The sequence below is a fragment of the Apus apus genome, chromosome 2 (assembly GCF_020740795.1).
Source record: "Apus apus isolate bApuApu2 chromosome 2, bApuApu2.pri.cur, whole genome shotgun sequence".
Lineage (NCBI taxonomy): Eukaryota > Metazoa > Chordata > Aves > Apodiformes > Apodidae > Apus > Apus apus.
In genome coordinates this window covers 92,440,084-92,460,552 of record NC_067283.1, presented here as the reverse complement: position 1 = coordinate 92,460,552, position 20,469 = coordinate 92,440,084, and the positions used below count along the sequence as shown (strand labels likewise).

Genomic DNA, 20,469 nt, shown 5'->3' with positions numbered 1-20,469 from the left:
TGTTGCTCACCAAAATATCCATTTGAATCGCAGGCAATATTTAGTTTACCTAAAATACACAAGCTTATTTAAGAAATTTGTTTACAGACAAGGAAAACTTAAAGCTTTAATTATTCTACACATCTATTATTATTATTATTATTATTATTATTATTGTAAGTTATGCTTATTTTACAGTAATGACATACACAATGCAAAAAAAGTATTACATTTTGAAAAAATATTTAATTTTCCTTATCAAAAGTTATCTTTTTCTTTTGTTATTGTTGTTGTTAGATCTGTACTTTCATGCAAAATGAAGCAAAATTATAAAATGGAAGTGGACTGTGGAGAAGTCTCAGCTGATAGAGACTGCATTTTGAATAAACTTGAAGTTCAAATAGCTTCCTAAATTCATACTTTCAGCAGGAAAGAAAGTGTCAAACAATGTGTTTCAGAATAATGTTCCTAGTTTTAGAAACAGCCAACATTTAGGTATTCTAGAAAAAGAAAAAAAAGTTACCAGAGGAACACGGTGTAAAAATACACTGCAGATAAGACAGGAAATTTTTTCAAGCAGAAGATTTAGCTGAGTTAGAAAACATACCCACTAGAGATGGCTTTAGACTTATGGGTTGTTGTTCATCATTGTTTTAACTCAGAGTAAAATAGCATAGCTCTGCAAAGAATAGCCACCCTCAACCCCTACCTTGGCTGATTTGTAAGCACAATTTCACCTGTATTCAAAAAGTATTATTATTTATCCCATTGTTTGACCAGTGCCAAAGATTTTTTAAATTGTTATTGGTATTGAAAGTGCTGTTATTTGAGGCATTTGCATAGTGCAGGCAAAACATGAAAGAGGCTTAGCCCCCACTTTCCCAGCTGCAGGTCTGTGTGGAAGTCTGGCTGTTGAGGTCCTGGGTGCTTCTGCAAGGACCCATTTCTACAGGGCAGGGTTTGAGTCAAGAGTGAAGCTGGCAGAGCGTGTCAGGAATTCAGATGAGAGGAAGAACAGTGGGTACGGAGTCCTAAAAATAAAATGGGTTAAAAACACAGACTTGATGAGTGAGATAGAAACTGTCAGCTATTTTGGAGACCTTCCATCAGACTGATGAATGCTGTGTAGTTCTCGTATTGACATGCCAAGCTAATAAAAGCAGGCGGCATTTGTGGATGCTGCTTGGGCAAGACCTAACCTGTACTGGTTTGCAGATATCTGTAGTATATGCCTACTTATATAAATATATATACACACATATACACACACATAGAGTATCTTGTTCAAAAGGTCATGTGCAAAGCACAATAGCTTAGAGGTAGTAAGGATGTGCATGTCAAAGACATTGCTAAGTCTTCTTGCTATGGGTAGCTATTGTTGATACACAGGTGTTCTCTTTAGCTGAATAGCAAGTGTCAGCTGCAGGCATTAGAAGGGAGATTGTACATCAAGGAAGCCATTGCTAGCAAGGCCAAAAACTACTGAAACAAAACTGCACCTCTGTGCATGGAATATGGCATGACATGACACATTGCTGAAGAGACTGTTCAAGGCCTGTTGGTATTGGAAACCTGACAGATTTTTCATACATTCTTATGCAGACACACTGAATCGAAATAATGTGATGCAAACATTTTTTTGAAAGTTCAATCAAAATTATAGCATATACAGAAACATATAAATGAAGTAATTTAATCACAAAATCATAGCAGCTGGCTATAGGAGAGAAAGTGGTGACCTGCCATATACGCCATGATTAAAATCCTGAACCACGAACTCAAGTGGAGATTATGCTGTGGGATTAATCTTAGTCACCCTGTACTGTAGGAACTTATCAAAACCTTTTTTAGTAATTTTCCAAGATTATTTCATTTTCTATGCCTGAAATGACTGAAGTTATCACAGGAGTCTAATGATATAGGAGAAACACCTTATTTTCTCTGATGGTATGTCTCATATACATGTCTGTGTTTTTCTTTAAGATGGAGGTAAGAGTCTTCACACAAAACACATGCTAAAACTTTCAGGCTTTGGTTTGGTTTTTTTTTCAGAAGTATGACTTCCTTGTGATTCATATCAGTAAGGTTTTACAGTAGAAAATAAACGTTTTACTCCTTGAATTGCTGTGAAAATAATGCCATCTTACATGAGGATTTGTGATGCTGTCATCCCCAGGCTTTCATAATGAAGGTTATTGCTGAGTCAGCTCTCTCTGGCTTTCTGGATTTCTTTGGATCAGACTGCTTGACTACTTGCATTTTTCCCTTTGTGAGATGCTTTTCATTATGATGGTAATTGCATAGTCTTCAATATTATGTGATCCTGAATTATGTATGTATCAGAGAGAAATATGCTTGTGTGTGATACTATGAGGATATGTCTAAATGTATTATATCCTATTACTACTCCTAAGAGTGACAGAATTCTTTTGTCATTTTACCTGGCCTATTTGTAGTTCTACATCACTGCATGTTTCCCATATTATACTTATGTTACTAGCTCCACAGGTACATTACATGCCCTAATAGTTTCCTAGGCTTCATTTTGGAAATAATGAGTTCTGTCTCTTGCAGAACAATGGCTCTAAGTTCATTTCCTATATGTCACCTTGTATTATGAGAAGCTTCCATAAGGCTTACATTGGCCTGTTTATCTCCCTGCTGGTGTTTTGATACCATAAATTATCTTAGAAAAGTTTCTGAAATGTTGGTCTCATGTTTGCTCTTGCCTTAACTGTTCTTTTTTTTGATGGCCCTGTTAGTTTGAAGTAATTATTTTCATTCATCAGGTCTTTGCAATTTTAAGTTATTTTAACCACAGAGCAATCCAACACTGACCTGTACAAATTAGCACATTGGTGACGTGAAAGAATTTCTTGTCAAAAGCAAAGCATTTTTCACTGACAGTACAAATCAGATGTAGTTTAGACAAATCTTCCAAACAACTAATACATAATCTGCACTTAAGAATCTTGGTTTTGTTTTCTCCTGTATTCTCTTCCAAGCTAAGCTTTCTCTACACTCTTACCCTAATCAACAGTTCGAAAGGCTTAGGTTGTTCTTTCATAGGTAAAGAAATCAAGTCTTATATTTTCCAGAGAGCTACATCACCATGAGAATATTCTATAGCCCTTTATTAATTTCAGAAGAGATCTGATTACTTTTCCCTTGCCTCATGATATTTTGATTGTCTATCAGTGACAGAAATCACCGAGTAATCATACCTGTTTAAATACCCAGGATGTTGACTGAAGATAGTAATGACCATCAGATGACAGCAGGAGAATTTAGCACAAATAATTTCCTCCCATTTTGTAAACCCCAACAAATAATTCCTATTGCTTACTTAAGAGTTTCTTAAAGTAAGAGTTGGATCTTTTGCTGTGAGGTGCCTAGTTACATTCATGATATCTTTGGACTTCCAAACCGTAAGTCGAATTTGATAGCATAATCATCAGCTACATAACAAATTTGTATTATTAACATGTTCAGTAGCTTATCTCAAAGACAAACTGGAATGATTCTGTCGCTAACTTGACTATATCCAAGCACGACCTTTGATATGGTAAGTATGACAGAATTTTCTGGAATCATGAATTGTTGCATTAATCACTCCTGTCATTCCCTTCCACCAAGCTCTGAAATCTTACAGAGTAAATTGCACTGTCCAGCTTTATTGACAATGGCAAAGCCCTCATACTACTGTAACATAAGAATGGTTGTACCAGCTAGACCAAAAGTCTACCTAGTCATGTAACTTGCCTCTAATGATGACCACTATAAACATCTTTATGCCTAAGGAAATTATTTAACATAGGTACATACCTTAAATATTCACATACTGTACATGAGTTAACACATGGTATCTCTAACTGAGGAAGCATCACTGAATGTTTACCCTGTCTAGGAATTTGTCCTATTCTTTCTATAGTGATACATTTGCAAAGATGTAAGTATTGTTTTGTTCTTTTTTTATTTGCTGTGAACAGTGCTTTCCCAGAGGACTGGTTTAAGTGGCCAAAAACACAACCAGTACTCATGTTTGCCAGAGACTTTCTCCAAGTATAACTTGTTTGGCCTTTTTGCTGTGATGGTCTGGGAATCTGGATTTGCAAGTGGATCAGAGACCGAAACCCACAGAATTTGAAAGATAAGGATGTTGCTGCCCAAAACCAGGGATGGCTTCATTTTAGGGGCATTTGATGGTTTCACTACAAACCTCATAACCTCTCCTTGACCTTTCAGCCCCATGCCCTCCACCACTGCATTAAGTGCCATGGTCTGGCATTGAAGTCACTGATTTTAATAAAGAATGACCTGCCCAGACTTACAGGGACACAACGCGATATCCCTAAGTGAGCAGTCAGCTGCAGTTCAAGAGTTATTTCGTTGGTGCTTCTTTTTTTTTTTTTTTTTAACTTTATAAATCAGTATAATATGGAAAATATTTCAGGTTATCTGGGAGGCTCAAGCTAGAGAGAAGGCACTTAGAAATGCCACCAAAAAAATCACATTTTTATGCTCACATTCTTTAAACCCAAAGCCTAATTGGCACTATCAACGGATAGCAAGTTTGGTTTTTTGGGAAATGACCCAAGTGTGAATCCTGCATTTCGGTGAAGGGTTTTGAGTTAAAAGGAAAACAAAGTTAAGAACGTGCAAGTAGAAGTATCATGTAAGCGGAGGGGGGCTGACAGTGAGAGATTGCACCAGGCTGCAGAAGTCACGTCGTGAAGCAGGAAAGGTGTTTTTCTCTCAGGTGAGAGCGAATAAGCCCCAGGGCAAGGGCCGGCTGCAGCGACCCCGGGCAGACAAACACGTAAGGCGGAGACGCTTCGCTGCGTGGCGGTCGGCAATGGCAGCAGGAACATGGCACGGAGACCGGCTGCAGCCCCGACCCGAGCAGATGATAGAAAGCTCCAGGGGCAAGGGGCCGGACCGGCGGGCACCCAGGCGCTTGGCAGGGAGAGGAGACGTGACCCCGCCGGGACTGCCGGTGAAGGGCGGGTAGGGCGGCTCGGAAGGCAGAAGCACCGAGGCCCCTTGCCGGCTCCGGAGAGCTCGGCGTGCGGCCCAGCCCGGCTTACCCTCCCCGCCGTCCGAGACCGGCCGGAGCGCTGCGGCCGCCCTGGGCCGGCCTCCTCCCGCCAGCGGAGTCCCCTCCTCCCCGCTGCCTTCCCGGCGGCCGCCGAGCCGCCGCCGGCGGGGGCGGTGGCGGGCGGCCGAGCTGCTCGGGGCTCGACGGCGCTGCCCATGGGGGAGTGCGGGGTGGCCCCCCAGGTCCAGCTCTTTCTCCGCGCCTGCGAACAGGGCGACTGCGAGACCGCTCGGCGCCTCTTGGGGCTGCCCGGCAGCGGCCCCGCCGACCCGGCGGCCCCTTCCTCCTCCTGCTGCTCCGGCGGTACCGAGGAGGCGGCCGTGGCGGCGGAGCCCCGCGGTGAAGCGCCCGCCCCGCCGTCCCCCGCCGTGCCCGTGGACTGCACCGACGAGGCCGGCAACACGGGGCTGCAGTTCGCCGCGGCGGGGGGCCACGAGCAGCTGGTGCGGTTCCTGCTGCGGAAGGGGGCCTCCGTACAGAGCAGGAACCACTACGGATGGAGCCCCCTCATGCAAGCGGCCAGGTAGGGGCTGGGACGGCGGGGTGCGGAGGGGAGGTCTCCGGCCGCCCCACGGCCTGGCTGCGGGGCGCCGGCCTAGTCAGCGGCGGAGCGGCTGCCCCCCCCGGGCGGCGGCCTCGGGGCGGGGCCGCCGCCGGAATTCGGCTCCTTCGGGTTCAAAAAACCTGCTCCCCGGGCCAGGGGAGGGCGTCCGGGAGCACGGGGGGGATTCAGCGGGGCGGTGCGTGGGAGGGCGGGCGCGGAGGCGCCATGTTGCGGGCCGCAGGCCTGGGGGCTCGCCTGTTGTCTTCCCCCGGGGTGGGTGAGGGGGAATGTCCGAGTTTAAATTTGGCCAGGTATGGCGCTGAGGCGTTGGGTTTCCCCTTTCCACGTTAAGGATGTAGTGATGGAAGCTGTGCATGCTGTGTCTGGGCAAAGCCAGTGCAGAACTGCAGTCAGAGGTAACCTGAACGTGCAGGCACCTCTCCCCTCTTTCTTTCTGTGGAAATGAGATACCTGCACACCCTTGCTTCACTTGCTGTTGGCTTTTTTGGTACCTGTTGAAAACTCACTTCTGACATAAAACATACTGAAGCAAACAGAAATAAGTAATTTCACTTGGCTTTTGTTAAGTGGCTCACTGGAGGATACAGAAAATAATTGCTGAGAGTTTTAATGACAAAACTAAATTGCTTTGCATCAATGATGCCGTGCTTCAGGTAGCCCACAGCTGGGTTTTAGCAGGTTCCCCTATTACTAGTGCTCATGTTTGTTCTTATCTCTACATATACAAATACCTTCTGGGTTTACAGATGTGCTTTGCAAGGTTGGAGGGCAATGCTTTCCTATAGTAAATGAATGCTTAATTGAGAGGGTAAATGGTTTTAGTTGGTTGTTTTTTTTTTTTTTGTTGGTTGTTTTTGTGTGTGTTTCATAATAGATTAAAATACTTGGAAGAAATGAGTCCGTTTCAAAGTCAACATTTCTCTTTTCAATTAAAGCCCATAGAAAGTTCCCAAAGAATGAGTCACACAGCTGGTTTCCCAGTAAGAACAAGGAAGACAAGGTTCAACAATTTTGTTATTTCATGAAGGTTAAAAAAAAGAGAAGAAAATAAAATGCAGAAACTTTTTTTTTCCTTAATGAAAACCGTGCACTCGTCCTCTAAAAACAATAAACAAAAATCACTATAACCCTCTCAGTGTTTTAAAGGCATGACATGCTGCCATTTGAAAAGTGCTGTAGATACCATTGAAAGCTGTGGAGAAAACATTAAGTGGAAGGGCATGCTTCTTTTTTCTTTTTAATGGATAACCAGAAAGGAAACATAATGTTTTCACAAATGTAGGTTTAATTTTCTGCCTGTGGTCAGTCCTGTTGAAATTGCACAGGAGATGGTGTATATGCATGAAGTTAATAACGTGTACAGTAGTTGCAGGCTCTACTGAGGTGACACAGTGAAAGACAGTAAGATAGACGTAGGGGCTAGACAGACCCTGGAGGCTTCCTTCTGCAACTGTGTACTTTCTGAAATAAAACTAGGGAGTTTTGTTCTCATGTCTGCAGTTAGTGGTTAGTAGCATTCTTCAGCATTTCCTCAACTAGCATGTGCTTTGCTGCAGTGTACAAAGGCTGCTTTCAGGATCAAAGTTTGATTGTGTTAAACTGCACGAGCATATGGCAACGTATGGGATCTGTAACAAGAACACAAAAGATATATATTGCCTGTGTATTATGTTTATTAAAATGTGTGATTCCTCAACTGAGGAACAGCAAAGGGTTTCAATTTTTTCATGGTTAGTTATCTGGTTAAGTGTGTGGCTTGCATGATTGTCTTTTGCTTACTGACAAAAAGAGCCTCTCATAGTCCAGTGGTATCAAAGCTGAGTGAAACTGGTGTCTGAGTTCAACACTGACCAAGTTCTTTTAGATAATCCAGACAAGGAGGGTTTAGTTCTTTAGTACGCAGTTTCCTTATTGGAAGATGTTTGATGTTACACAGGATTTTAATTTAGCTAGTGATACAGTGATCTCCATAATACATGCCCCACTTAGCAACTGCAGCACACAGTTGAACCAGAAGGCAAACAGCATGCTCACTGTCACACTGCTGGGCATCCCCAGTTGCCAGGGAGGAATATGTGGCTGGAATCAGCGTAAGTCCCTTGCTCTCTTCAGAATTTGTTTAGTTGGTTGCTTGGTTTTGGTGTGCTGAGTTGGGGTGAGCTGTGTAGACGCTTTCCCTATGCTGTTCTGGCTGACTCAGGAGGATAAATTTATATCGATTGTTTTAGGGAAGGCCATTTGCACAGCCAGTTTTACGCTCTGCAGATAGAGCTGTTTCTCTAAAACAAAGGCAGTCTCTAGTCGCCTTTGTGTTGAGAAAAGTTGAACTTACTTTACAGCAGCTGTGGCCACTTGTTACATTCTTTTCTGAGCTTCCTGTTTTCTCCCAGCCTTTGTCCATTGTGGGGGTTCATTGATGGTTCATAACTGGAAAGCAAGGGAGGATGTAAATGCAAAGGATTGCCTATCCAGTTCATAACATGGTCTTTTTCTTTTTTTGTTTAGCATTTACTTTTAGAAGTTTTTACTGATTCAGTAGTAATGAGAGTACTCAATTAAGATCTCTGCATACCAACTGGCTTTGATTCCTGAATCTGATACAGGCCTCGAAATAAGAGGATGAAAGTTACTGTGGTTGGTGGAGGTTGTGTGTTGATGCCATTCAGTTGAAAATGAGGCTAGCACATTGCTGCTTTGATGAGACCATCCTCTTAAATTGAAGACTGGTGTATGATCATAGTCCTTGGCACATGTGGAATGGTTTAGTTTACAATCCTCATCTGGGTGTTACTCCCCTCCAGTAATGTAACCACTGTCACATTCAGTGATGCCTGCATGGTCCTCCATAGTGTATTAGCCGGTAACCAATTTGGTAACCAAGTTTTCCATGTTCAGATTATGTCAGTTGTCCTTGAGAAGCCTCTGCCATCCAAGGTGATAATTCTTCTCATCTGTTTCTCTCCAGATTTGGACATCTAAGCGTTGCTCACATCTTGCTGGAGAATGGTGCTGATCTCAATGCTCAAAATAAGTTAGGAGCCAGTGTTCTCACAATGGCCTCCAGAGGTGGCCATGTCAGCATGGTGAAATTCTTGCTGGAATCTGGAGCTTTTGTGGACAATTATGACCATTTTAGCACAAGTGTACTTAACAGCAGCAGAGATGATCTTCCTGATATCACTCCTCTCATGGCAGCTGCTCAGCATGGACATGAGGCAGTGGTACATCTTTTATTAGACTGGGGAGCTGATTGTAATTATTCTGTGAAGACTATGGGCTGGAGTCCTTTAATGCTGGCAGCTGTTACTGGAAAGGTGAGCTTGGCACAGCAGCTCATGGAGAAGGGTGCTAATCCTGATCACCTGAATGTACTACATAAAACACCTTTTGAAATCTCTGTTGGCTTCAAACACAGAGACATGAAGGACTACTTGGAATCTCTCACAACAGTCAGGCCCCAGGCAGGTACGAGTGTTTTTTTTGTTGGTTTTTGTTTTGTTTTGCTTTCTTGAAGTTCTGATTGCATATTTAGAATTTGGAGGGGTTATTTTGTAGGTACATGATGTTCTTTATAATTTGTAAATAGACTCTCTTGAAAATGCTGGAGTAGGTGCACCTTCCTCAGGTGAGGCAGAAGTACCCAACTTCTGCCGATTAACTCTGTGTTAGCATGATGAGATTCCTGTCCTGCAATAAAACCAATTTGAAACATTTAAAATTGTTTTAATGTTTTAAATGTTGGGTTTTTTGCTTTTAAAACATATGATCCAGGTGTTCATTTAGGAAGAAAATGCAAAGGCCTACTTGAAATGGCACTATATAAGGAACATAAAAAACACCATAGGATATAAAAGAAAGGATATCGCAGACTCAAATAAAACCCAAAAGATATAAAATCTAGAAAATCAGCCTTATAAGGAGAGACTGAAGAAGTTCAGTCTGTCTTTTTTCATGTGGCAGTGTGGTTAATAAAGTGTCCACATTAACGACAGGTAATTGGTACTGAAGGGCCTTTTTATATGGCAGTCAAATTAAAAAAAAAACTGTGAGTTTAAAGTTAGAAGAACTTGAATGGGAAGTAAAACTATATTTTTGTGGTGAAGCATGTACACATGGAAAAGTAAAGGTGTGTAACAGCTGAAATCAAGGTTGAAACTAAAAATTGGATTTTCTTCACTGGGTGTCGCATTCAAGGGCTGTGACATGCAGAGAACCGGAGGAAGTTGAACAGTTTCTTCTGCCACTCTCTGAATATATGAAACTTCCTCAAAGTCCTTTGGTAGTGGACTGTGTATTCTAAAAAAACCCATGGTGTGGATGAATAACAAGTCAGCATGTCCTCTATTTTTCTGTCTCTTGCAGAAGAGAGGACTACCTCATTAACTTCAGGATTTCATAAAATTTGTAAGCAACCTCCTCCCTTCAAACGTGAATATGCCTGTCTGTGTGTGTGCACATACAGATAGGCACCCACGCTGCTCTTGTGTGTACTAAACTAGATTAAAATAACATTATTTCAATGTAAATCTAAATTAAAAGGAAGTTAGGAAATACTGCTTTTATGGGTTTTAATTTTGCCCTGTAACGCATTCATGTGCACTGAATGAGACAAGAGAACTTGGAAAGACACATTTTGTGACTTTGTAATTAAAAAGTGTGTGGTGGTCATGTAGCTTTAGCCATTAGTATGGAAGGATATAAGGAATCCAGGATTTTGTGGAGGGAACTAATATCTTGTACTGGGTGATCTGAAGGCTTCGGAAGGTGTGCACAGACTACAGCGTTTTTCCTTCAGCCTTAACAAGTTATATCCAGTACCGCATACTCAACCAAAAAGGCAGAATATCTTTTATGTCTTTACAAGTAATTTTCCAAGGTTTTTTAAAATTACTAAGCAAATTTATATTCTGTTTTTTATATGTGTTTTTCTAGGATTATTATTTTTTTTAAGATAAAGGTTAAACCTACTTGCTGTCCGCTGTCAGTTTGGAATGTTAATGAATTTAGTTTTTTAATATCTTTTACTTATTGTGGATATCTCACCCAGATATCTTTCCAAATTAGCTTTTCTTTTTTAGTTGGTTCTATAAAATGTCATTACTATCTTACATTAGTTTTATTAAAGTATTGTGGTGTCCTTTTTTATTCTCCAGAAGTTTATTTATGCTAACAGAAATGCATTACATTAAATCAGACAGTTTGGTTTGGGCATTGTGTTTGAATGTCAATAAGTAATTTCAGAGATTGAGACCTTATTCTCTATACGGCTGTTTGGGGGACACTTTTCAAGGTATTTGTGCTTTATGATGCAGACCAGTGCTAGGAGGTGCTTAACAAGTGGGTTTGGAAGAGCTGTAGCTAGATTTTTTGGCTTTGGAGAACTTGCTTTGAAATCTAAGGATATGGCTAGCCCTAGTAAGAACTTTTTCCACGTGCTACCACCCATCCAGCCATGGTGACAGAATGCCATAGGGTAGGGTAGTCTACTCCAATCTCACTACTACTTGTGATATTCAAATAGGCTCATTTAAATCCTGTCTAATTACATCTATATTAGACTACCATGTGAACATATCCACAATATCCCAAATCGTTAATTTTTATTAAATTTTGGTGTCAGTCATGCAGATCAAGTTCTCCTTGTACTTTTAAGAAGCAAGGACAAAAATCTGACATTTCTTCAGAGAAGGTGTTCGCTTAGTCGGATGTTGACTCATAGGTTAAGTTGGAGCTAGGAGATAGCTAAGTTAGAGCTACTTGGAGCTAGCTTTCATACAACCACATGCCAGACAGAACTGGCTCACTGTAGACCAGTCTGTCTCTGAGGAACAGACATCAGAACAGACATCAAAACATCTGTGGAATTCAATATTGCAGTGCTTTATATCTTGCCCATGCATTTGCACATACAGAGCTTATGTGCAGTCAGAGTTGGCTTAATGGGTCTAGAAATTCTTCTGTAGTCATATGACTCACAGTATTGAAGAAATCTGTTTAAGCTAGGGCGGTGAACTTGTGTTAAAGCAGGTGAGTGTTCCTGTCATCTGTATTGAAGGAGAGTTTACCATCAGCAGAAGGGTAGTAACTAGTTGGGGGTAAAAATGTGAAGCTTTCACAAAAATTTCTGCGTTTATTTTTGACCATGGCTTCAGTCTTGCCCTAACACTGGAGTCTTGTATATCCTGGGATAAAAAAGATCCTTTCTCTTATACAGAAGGAAGCAGAAAAGGAACTTACCTTCTGGTCCATTGCCAAAGATAGGGCAATTTGCCTGCTAAAGGAAAGCAGCTCTCTTCTCATGGCTGTTTTCAGTAACGAATTCAAAACTACTTGAAATGGCGGCCTGGGTGTTACCTGTCTTCTCTCCATGTCTCCTTTCTTCAGAATACCTGAACAGCAGTCCTTCCTTCTGGCATCTCCTCATGGTTTTCTGCTCCCTGAGGCTGCCCCTCTTCCAAGCTTTTCATGTGCTAAACAAGGAATCTGAGTCTTTTCTAAACTAGTCTTTTGAAACTTGGTTTCCAATGGTGAGCTCATACACATTTTCTTCTGTAAGATCAGTTTCTGAACCGGGAAATGTAGGACCCAGAGTTCTCTTCCCAGTCTTAAGAGTTTCTTATGTTTGGGAGGGGCTTTCTAGCAATTGCTTCTGTTCAGCATTTTCAAATTACTTCCTTTGTAGTTGAGCTATTCTGTATTCATTATTATGAAAATAACAGAATCAAGCTCAGGAAATCTCTCAATGTCTCCTTGTTTACTTAAAATCTTTTTTACCCCATTGATTCTGTAGTGTCAGATGGAAGATGGAGGAGGATATATTTTTCTGGGTTTAGTGCAAGGTGGAAAGTTTTCCTCATCTTATGTAGTGTCAGCAGTTTCAAAGCACTTTGAAGGAGTGTCAAAAGGAAAGATCCTTCACTCAAAATACTAAAATTTATAATAATCACAGTTCTTATTGTGGAGACAATTATGTGGGAGCTGAAGGATATCTATTAATGCACAAATAGCCAGCCATGTAGTTAAATCATCACTGTTATTTTTTTTAACCTTCACAAATTAACCTGGTAATACTGAAGAGGAAATAGAAATGGGATATCTCACAAAGCTGCTTTTGAGTCATCTTTCAAAATAATCCTGTACCATTGGAGTTTTTGCTGTTGTAAAGAGTATCGCACCAGACCACAGAACCATACTGTGGTTTTTTAATTGGTACCTTTAGTCTTCCAGGCAGGAAGCACAGAAGTGCCCAAATACAATTTCCTGACTGAGAATGACAGTTGAAAAGCAAAAGCCTGTAAAGATGTTTTATTACAGTTTGTAGCTTTAACTTTGCACAGAGGGCTGTACAGGTGAGTCATTCTTCCCAAAAGGAATAAAAAGGTTATCAATGTTTTCTTTGATCTTATTAAATGTATGCCTAGGCATGTGCTTTATAGTACCTTTATGCAAATTTTTTAATAGTTTTTGCTAGAAAAAGTTTACTAGAAATTTTTGTTTTTTCAATGATTGCTAATAGGAATATGTTTTCCAGATACAGAAAAGAGGCAACCTGATGTCTTTCATGCTTTAAAATTGGGTAAGTACTGACAGGACTCTTCAGAGCATGTTTGTTACATGGGAAGCCAAGATGTGTTCTGTTTTTATATATTACTTTGTTTTTTTCCTTATTTTTCTTTTCATTTAAAAAATACATTTATTTCTGTAGTTCATTTTTTCTTCACATTCCAATATAAGAAAATATTTATAACTCCTGCTTGTGGCCTACATGCCAAAATATGTGATTTAGTAGTTTCTTTTATTCCAAACCCATGCTAATTTTAATATGATTTTTTTTCCTTCCGGATAAACTTGGAAGTATGAGAAGTGCTAACTGGTGCAAAAATAATCTGGCCTGTACTCGTATGAGCATTGCAATTACTCTTCAAAGTTGATTCAAGAAAGGAATGAGTCTCAGATTTTGCGTGTACTGTTATGAGCAAGAGTGACTGTCATGCCTTCATGAGCACACAATTAGTAAGACTGTTCCATGGCAAACAGAAAGAGCCAGTGCTATCCTGTTGATTTAAATTTGATCTAGGCCATGATGGGTTGTACCTGTGAAAGATGGCAAGCTGCTTTCTGGTCTCCTCTTCTGCATCTTCCAGCATAGGAAAATGTGCTGAAGTAATTAATTTGGCTTGAGTTTTGCTGTCTGATGGCTTTGGCATGGGTAACAGGACTATTCACTTTCTGCTGAGATTCCTGATAATGTCACAGATCAGGAAACTGCACTGTTTGCAATTTATTTGACAGGTTAGAGAGATTCAGTACTTGAACCTTACCTGATTACTGCTCTTACAATTGCTATTTTGCCATTTGTTTTCAGCTATATGATAGTATATAGCCTATTGCCAGAAGTCTTAGTTATATACAGTCAGAAAAAAATCAGTCATTCAGTAATGAAGACAAGTTCCTCATGGATCTATTTAATTTGTTGGGTTTTCTTCCGAACATTTGAAGATGTCATTCCCACGTGAGATTAAATCTCATGTCCAGTGAAGTCATGAGAAGTATCCCATGAGGCGTAAGAGGTTTATTTCTTCTCCAGTCAGCCTGCCCGTACCTGGGACTAAGAGCCCAAGACAATGAGGAAATATTGATAGTACAGCTTTGCTGTGCTTTTGTGACATAGAAAATATGGTCAAAGAGCACAAAAGGATGGCTCTACCTGTCCTGTCTGTGATATGTGCATACAGAATAAGTGAGCTTTAGGGTTGAGCACTCTTATTTCAGCTTTTTTTTTTTGTTCATGTACATACTCCTGACTGTAACGTAATCAGGAAGTCTTCCATGTGGTTCAACTTCTTGCTTTCAACAGGAATCTGCAACTTGAAGAGAGCTCTGAGTTAGCAACTTTCACAGTTTCTAATGGATTTTTAGATCTTTTATCATCATTATTATTATTTATCATTATTATTTGTAAATGAGTGATTTTTGTGAAGGAAAATACCACTGTTTCTCAACATCTATCCAAATAGCAGTGCATCTTTAAACCAACAGTTATCTTCCAAGTTTTATTGTTGCTGCATTCCTATTGTAAACTTAAGAGGCGTGTTTTAAATTATCAAGCCTAGCCTTAGCATTTAGATCTCATCCCGGGTTTGCTACAACAGTTTAACAGTTGCTTTTCAATTAAATATTGTAAGTTGCTGTCTCAGAAACTTTGTGGCTTTTCAGGCTGCCAGAACTGGAAATCAGCAGACAAAACAGTGGAGAAGAAAGAGGCAATAGGTAGCAGTACCAGAATCTCTCTCTTAAATGTCAAGTCTTCACATGTAAGCTACCAAAACCTCTTTCTAGGAATACCTCAAATCTATTACATTTTAGGGAGTTCAGCTGCCCTTATTGTACCCCTGTGACTTTTCGTTTGAGATTTATAAATGTTAGTGCTGGGTCAGAAGGAGTCTTGGAGGGAAGAAAATAAATACGGGTCAGGATACACCTTTTTTTTTTGTTGTGTTTGTTTTGGATTTTTTTCTGAAATGCTTGGCTATGGATGGCAGCACTGTGGAAAGCCCAACTCATTATGTTAAGAAGTATCCAGGCCAGAGTTCAAAGTAAAATTTGGAGTCTCTGTAGGTTCGAAGGTTTCTGTTTAACCAAGTCTGTGATGCCGGTCTGTATAAAAAAGCCACCTGCTCTCTTTTACTAAACAAAGATATAAAAGACTAGTTCTATGTTTTTGTGTCTTTTCTGTTCCAAGAAATGAACTGAGTGGCATGTGTGGGTGTTTTTCAGTGAGTGCATTCAAGTGCCTGCCGGCATTGTCTCCAATTCTGACTGGTTTTCCAAGGAAAATGTTCATGCCTGTGTTTGAGCTAAAGGTAGCCCATATCACAAAGCAGTTTACCATCTAAAGGTATTTTTTAACGGTGAGGATTTTTCCATTTGCATCGCAGTTGACAGTTGACATGCCTGAGGGACAGGATGCAATCCAGAGGGACCTGGACAGGCTCAAAAAGTGGGCCTTTGTGAACTTCATGAAGTTTAATAAAGCAAAGTGCAAGGTCCTCCACCTGGGTTGGGGTAATCCCTGGTATCAACAGAGGCTGAGGGATGAAGGGATTGAGAGGAGCCCTGCAGGAAAGGACTTAGTTGTCTTGGTAGAATAAAAAGCTAGACAAGAACCAGCAGTGTGCTCTCACAGTCCAGAAGGCCAATTGTATTCTGGGCTGCATCAAAAGGAGTGTGGCCAGCAAGTTGAGGGAGCTGGTTCTCCTTCTCTACTCCACTCTCATGAGACTCCACCTGGAGTACTGTGTCCAGCTGTGGGGTCCTCAGTACAAGAAAGGTATGAACCTGTTGGAATGGGTCCGGAGGAGGGTCACAAAAATAATCAGAGCAATAGAGCAACTCTCCTATGAAGAGAGGCTGAGAGAGTTGGGATTGTTCAGGCAGAAGATGAGAAAACTCTGGGCTGACCTTATTACAGCCTTTCAGTACAAAAAGGGCATCTATAAGAAAGATGGGACAAACTTTTTAGCAGGACCTGTAGTGATAAGACAAGGGGTAATGGTTTTAAACCGAAAGAGATTTAGGCTAGGTATTAGGAAGATATTTTTTGCAGTGAGGATGGTGAAACCCTGCACAGTTGCCTAGAGAGACAGTAGAAGCCCCGTCCCTGGAAACATTCAAGGTCAGGTTGGATGGGGCTCTAAGCAACCTGTAGTGGGAGGTGTCCCTGCCCAGGGTAAGGGGATTGGACTAGGTAACCTTTAAAGGCCCCTTCCAACCTGAACTAGTTTATGATTCTGTGATTTGTTTCTTCTTGCCTTTGTGCCTATGGTGGTAGATATTTGGTCACAAATCTTTTTTTTTCTTCTTACTTGCCTTTGCCTGGCATATTTCATCAAAAAAGTAAGGGAGCTGAGGGAGCTTAAACGCTCTGCCTAGGATGACCCTGCCTACCTCATAGGTATTTAAAACATGCTCATTCCTACCTTTATAAAGGTTTAGGAAAAAAAAACAACACAACCTGGTTAAAAAATATTCAGCGTATTTTGTACTGCTTTTCATAACATAAGCAAGAACTCAGTGGCTACCAGTCTCTTTATGTGGAAACTGGAATGTTAGGTTCACTTTTAAATAACTAGAAAGATGACAGGAATAATCCATTACTGTTGAGCAAGGAGAAGGGAAGTTTTGCATTGAAGATTTAATTTAAATATTTGAGGCAGAATAGAAAGAACCAAACTTTCTGATTGTAAGAATTTAGAGTAGTGGAAGATATTAATTCCTTGGGACATTGTGGAATTACATCAATAGAAGTTTTCAGAATCAGTGAACCACCTTTGTATGAGTAACTTAGGGCTCAGTGTGACCTGGGGCATTGTTCTTTCTGCTTCAGGCAAGGGATGACCTCCATCACCTTTCAGATTGTCTTTGTTCCCACTCTTTTTGATTTTAAAATGTTGCTTTTTGATTGCAGCCTATGGAAGTGCAAGAGGGATCTCTGTCCTGCTGAAGGACAAATCAGGGTGTTTCAGCATTACCAGTTTTCCTTGCACGACATAATCTTATTACAACTTAAGAGAAATACACCCTACTTGTTTCTTCACCTGTGGAATGCATTGCAGTTTATACAGCCTTTGTACCTGAGTTGATAATTTCAGAGAATTACTCTTGTAATAGGATTATACTATAGGTGTAAGGAAAAGGAGGGAAAACAGTGCCTCACGCTTATGCCACAGTTTTATGTAGCCTGGGAAGATGTACTGATCAACTAAAAGACCAAAAATCAGTACAGATACTTAGCTTTAGTGTTGCAGTTGCTGCAGTACTTTATATTTTCTGGTTTAATTCCACTAAATGTAGACCCATGCTAGCAAATCAAAATGCATGTGAGTTCAGTGGCTAAGAAGATCTCTGTTGCTTCTCTGTAAATTTATGTTTTACCACTGTTTTACAGGAAACTTCCAGCTGGTTAAAGAGATTGTTGATGAAGACCCAAGTCAGGTCAACATTACCAATGTTGATGGTGCATCTCCATTAATGATTGCAGCTGTAACTGGACAGCTGCCCCTTGTTCAGCTCCTTGTTGAAAAAAATGCTGATATTGACAAACAGGATAATGTTCATGGCTGGACAGCACTAATGCAGGCCACATACCATGGGTAAGATATGTGCTCTCTGTGGGTCTAGCAGTAAAGAAGATAAATTCTTCTTACATCCAATAGAAAAAATCTTTTTGATACTGACTCTGGAAGAATAGGAACCTTAATGAGAAATTGAGAGATTTATGGCCTCAGTTCTCCATTATTCTTGCACTGCCCTCAGCTTTTCAGAGCAGACCCGAGTGCTGTTTGGATTTTGGAATGAGTGGCACATTTGGGAACTCAAATATTTCTTGGTAAGTGCTGAAAACATGGTGCTGCAAGTAGGCACTAGGAGGTTTAGTGCAGATTCTGACTTTCATCCTTTGATTTTTAATGTTTTTTAGTATTTTGTAAGATAGTATCACACCCTGCCAGGGCTATAGGCCTACATCAAGTTATGAAACTTGAAGACAGTCACCCTTCAGTGTGTCATATTTTCCAGTCTTAAAGTCATTCTTATGTTCACCCATTCAACCTTTAGTTTTCATTGAGTTTTCTGAAATGCACCCACTGGAGAACTGATTGTCGTATTCTCTAAAGCTATGTTATAAATGTAATAAGGTATTTAGGAGAAATTGGGCTGATACTTCACATGTGATCTCTGCCATATACTTGGCAGGATACTAATTTTAGGAAGGCCAGCTTTTCTCTGTTGTTGTAGATGGTGGCCCTCAGGAAGGTGAAGATTCACTTCACTGCCTGCTAATGCTCACATTAATTGTGCAAATGCAGATATTCTGCTTTGGCTTTTATTTTTAGTCAGCAGGTCTCATTCGATTATGAAAATGCAACAGAGGAGAAAAACAGGAGGTCGAGTTGTCATTGCTGTGTGAAAATTTTTTGAAGTAGTTCCTGGGGCCTACCTGAGAAGCAGTTACCTGCTTCGTCATCAACGTGTACTGATAGTAGCTATAGGAATTTCACAGAAGTGCCTGAAGGTCAGTTTTTCTGGTGTGGCCATTTTGCTTATCAGCAGCCACCCCACAGCTGGTGTAGAAGCAGCCAGCAAAACGCGATGTGCAGAGCTGCTAGCACATCCCCTTGCCCATACTCAGGCACTTGCCTTGTTTGTGAAATTGCGAAGTGCAGCTGAGTGCTGTGTGTATTCAGATACCACTCTTCCAATTTCCCAAAGGACTGCATTATTAAAATTCCCTCCCCTGTTATATCAATCAGTCCTTATAGTACAGGATGTTTGAAGTAGTGGAAATTTACTGGAGACTGGTATTTTTCATGCATAAGTAAAACAAGCTAAAGAAGACCAGCTCAGTGGAAGGATCAGAAGGACATCCCAGCCCTGGAAGTAAGGACTTGGCTTCTTGAAAGGTTAGAACTGGCCATGAAGGATAAAAGATAACCCTAGTCATAGGATTAGTAATAGAATCATAGAATGGTTTGGGTTGGAAGGGACCGTAAAGATCATCTAGATCCAGCCTGTCTGCCGTGGGCAAGAACACCTCCCACTAGACCAGGTTGCTCAAAGCCCCACCCAACCTGACCTTGAACACCTCCAGGAAGAGGCATTCACAACCTTCCTGGACAAGCTACAAGTACTAGAAGGCTACAATAAGGTCTCGCTGAAGCCTTCTCTTTTCCAGGCCAAACCACCCCAAGTCTCTCAGCCTGTCTTCAGAGGACAGGTGCTCCAGCCCTTTGGTAATCTTTGTGGCCCTCCTCTTGACTCACTCCAAGAGCTCCATGTCCTTCTTGTGTTGAGGACTCCAGAACTGGACACAGTGCTCCAGGTGGGGTCTCATGAGAGTGGAGTAGAGGAGAAGTCGGCCAAGATAATATCACCACCATACCCCTCTTAACATACCCCTCTTGAAACCCTCTCAGTATTGTCTGGCGTCATAGATAAGTAACAACTGTAAGACTGACTCTAGGGATATCTGGATTAATAGAAAAGCTGCAGAAATGCAGTTAATGAGCAAAGTTTTAATGTGATTAGTGATCAGGAGTGTAGGTGTTAGTGATTAGTCAAATTGTGTTGTATGTAGAAACTTCGTACAAGAACCCTGTGCGAAACCCTATTTGGTGTGCCCCAGTTTGGCTGGGACACCTCAATGTGCATTAATAAAAAATTACCCTTGTAATTCTATACTTTGCGTCCCTAGCCTCTCTCCTTGCTCATTGTGAGCCAGTTGGGAATTTTCATAACAACTGGAAATTTTTAGGCTCTGCAGAGCCTCGGCTTGCCCCTTCTCAGGAGCAAGACTGGTGTTGGAGGCTCTCTGGTTTGAAGTAGGGAGCAGGCAAGGTCTCTGTGAGCTAGGGGCAGTAAAGGATCTTGCCTCTCTGTGCCTTCAAGGTGAATGACTAGAAAACAGGATGGGGAGATAACAGTTTTGAGCAAGCAAAGTAATGGGAAGTATGCAGAGTAGCTGTGGTGGGGATAAACAGATTTTTTCTTAGAAGAGAGGAACAACCTTCCTCCTCCATTTAGGGGTGAGGATTGAGTTCAGAAGTGAAAACTTCATCTGTACGATAAGAAGTAATGCTCTGGAGTATTTGGGATCAGTTTGTCAGCTTCAGTGTTAGAGTTTGCAGCATTTTTGTTCTATGTTGCTTATGCATGTAGGAGTTTGTGTTCATACAAGGTCAGTCTCTGCTCAGAAGGAGTTTTGTTTTAAATACATTTTCCCTAGCTTTGGTGTCTGTTTGCTTATTTTGTAGGCTGAATTACAGTATTG

The 20,469-nt window shown here is 41.1% G+C and overlaps 1 protein-coding gene across 8 annotated transcripts in view; it reads left to right on the top strand.

Moving 5' to 3' along the window:
* Nucleotides 1–5,178: 5,178 nt before the first annotated feature.
* The window catches only part of ANKS6 (ankyrin repeat and sterile alpha motif domain containing 6), a 41,815-nt gene continuing 26,524 nt past the window's right edge, over nt 5,179–20,469 (top strand). For all 8 annotated transcript variants that reach the window (XR_007888494.1, XR_007888495.1, XR_007888496.1 and 5 more), the window contains exons 1-4: nt 5,179–5,600; nt 8,608–9,107; nt 13,174–13,218; nt 17,590–17,794. Coding sequence is in view for 5 of the 8 variants with exons in the window: in XM_051609237.1 (XP_051465197.1) it covers nt 5,233–5,600; nt 8,608–9,107; nt 13,174–13,218; nt 17,590–17,794 (1,118 nt within the window). In the remaining 3 variants the exon portion in view is untranslated. The remainder of the gene's footprint in view (nt 5,601–8,607; nt 9,108–13,173; nt 13,219–17,589; nt 17,795–20,469) is intronic.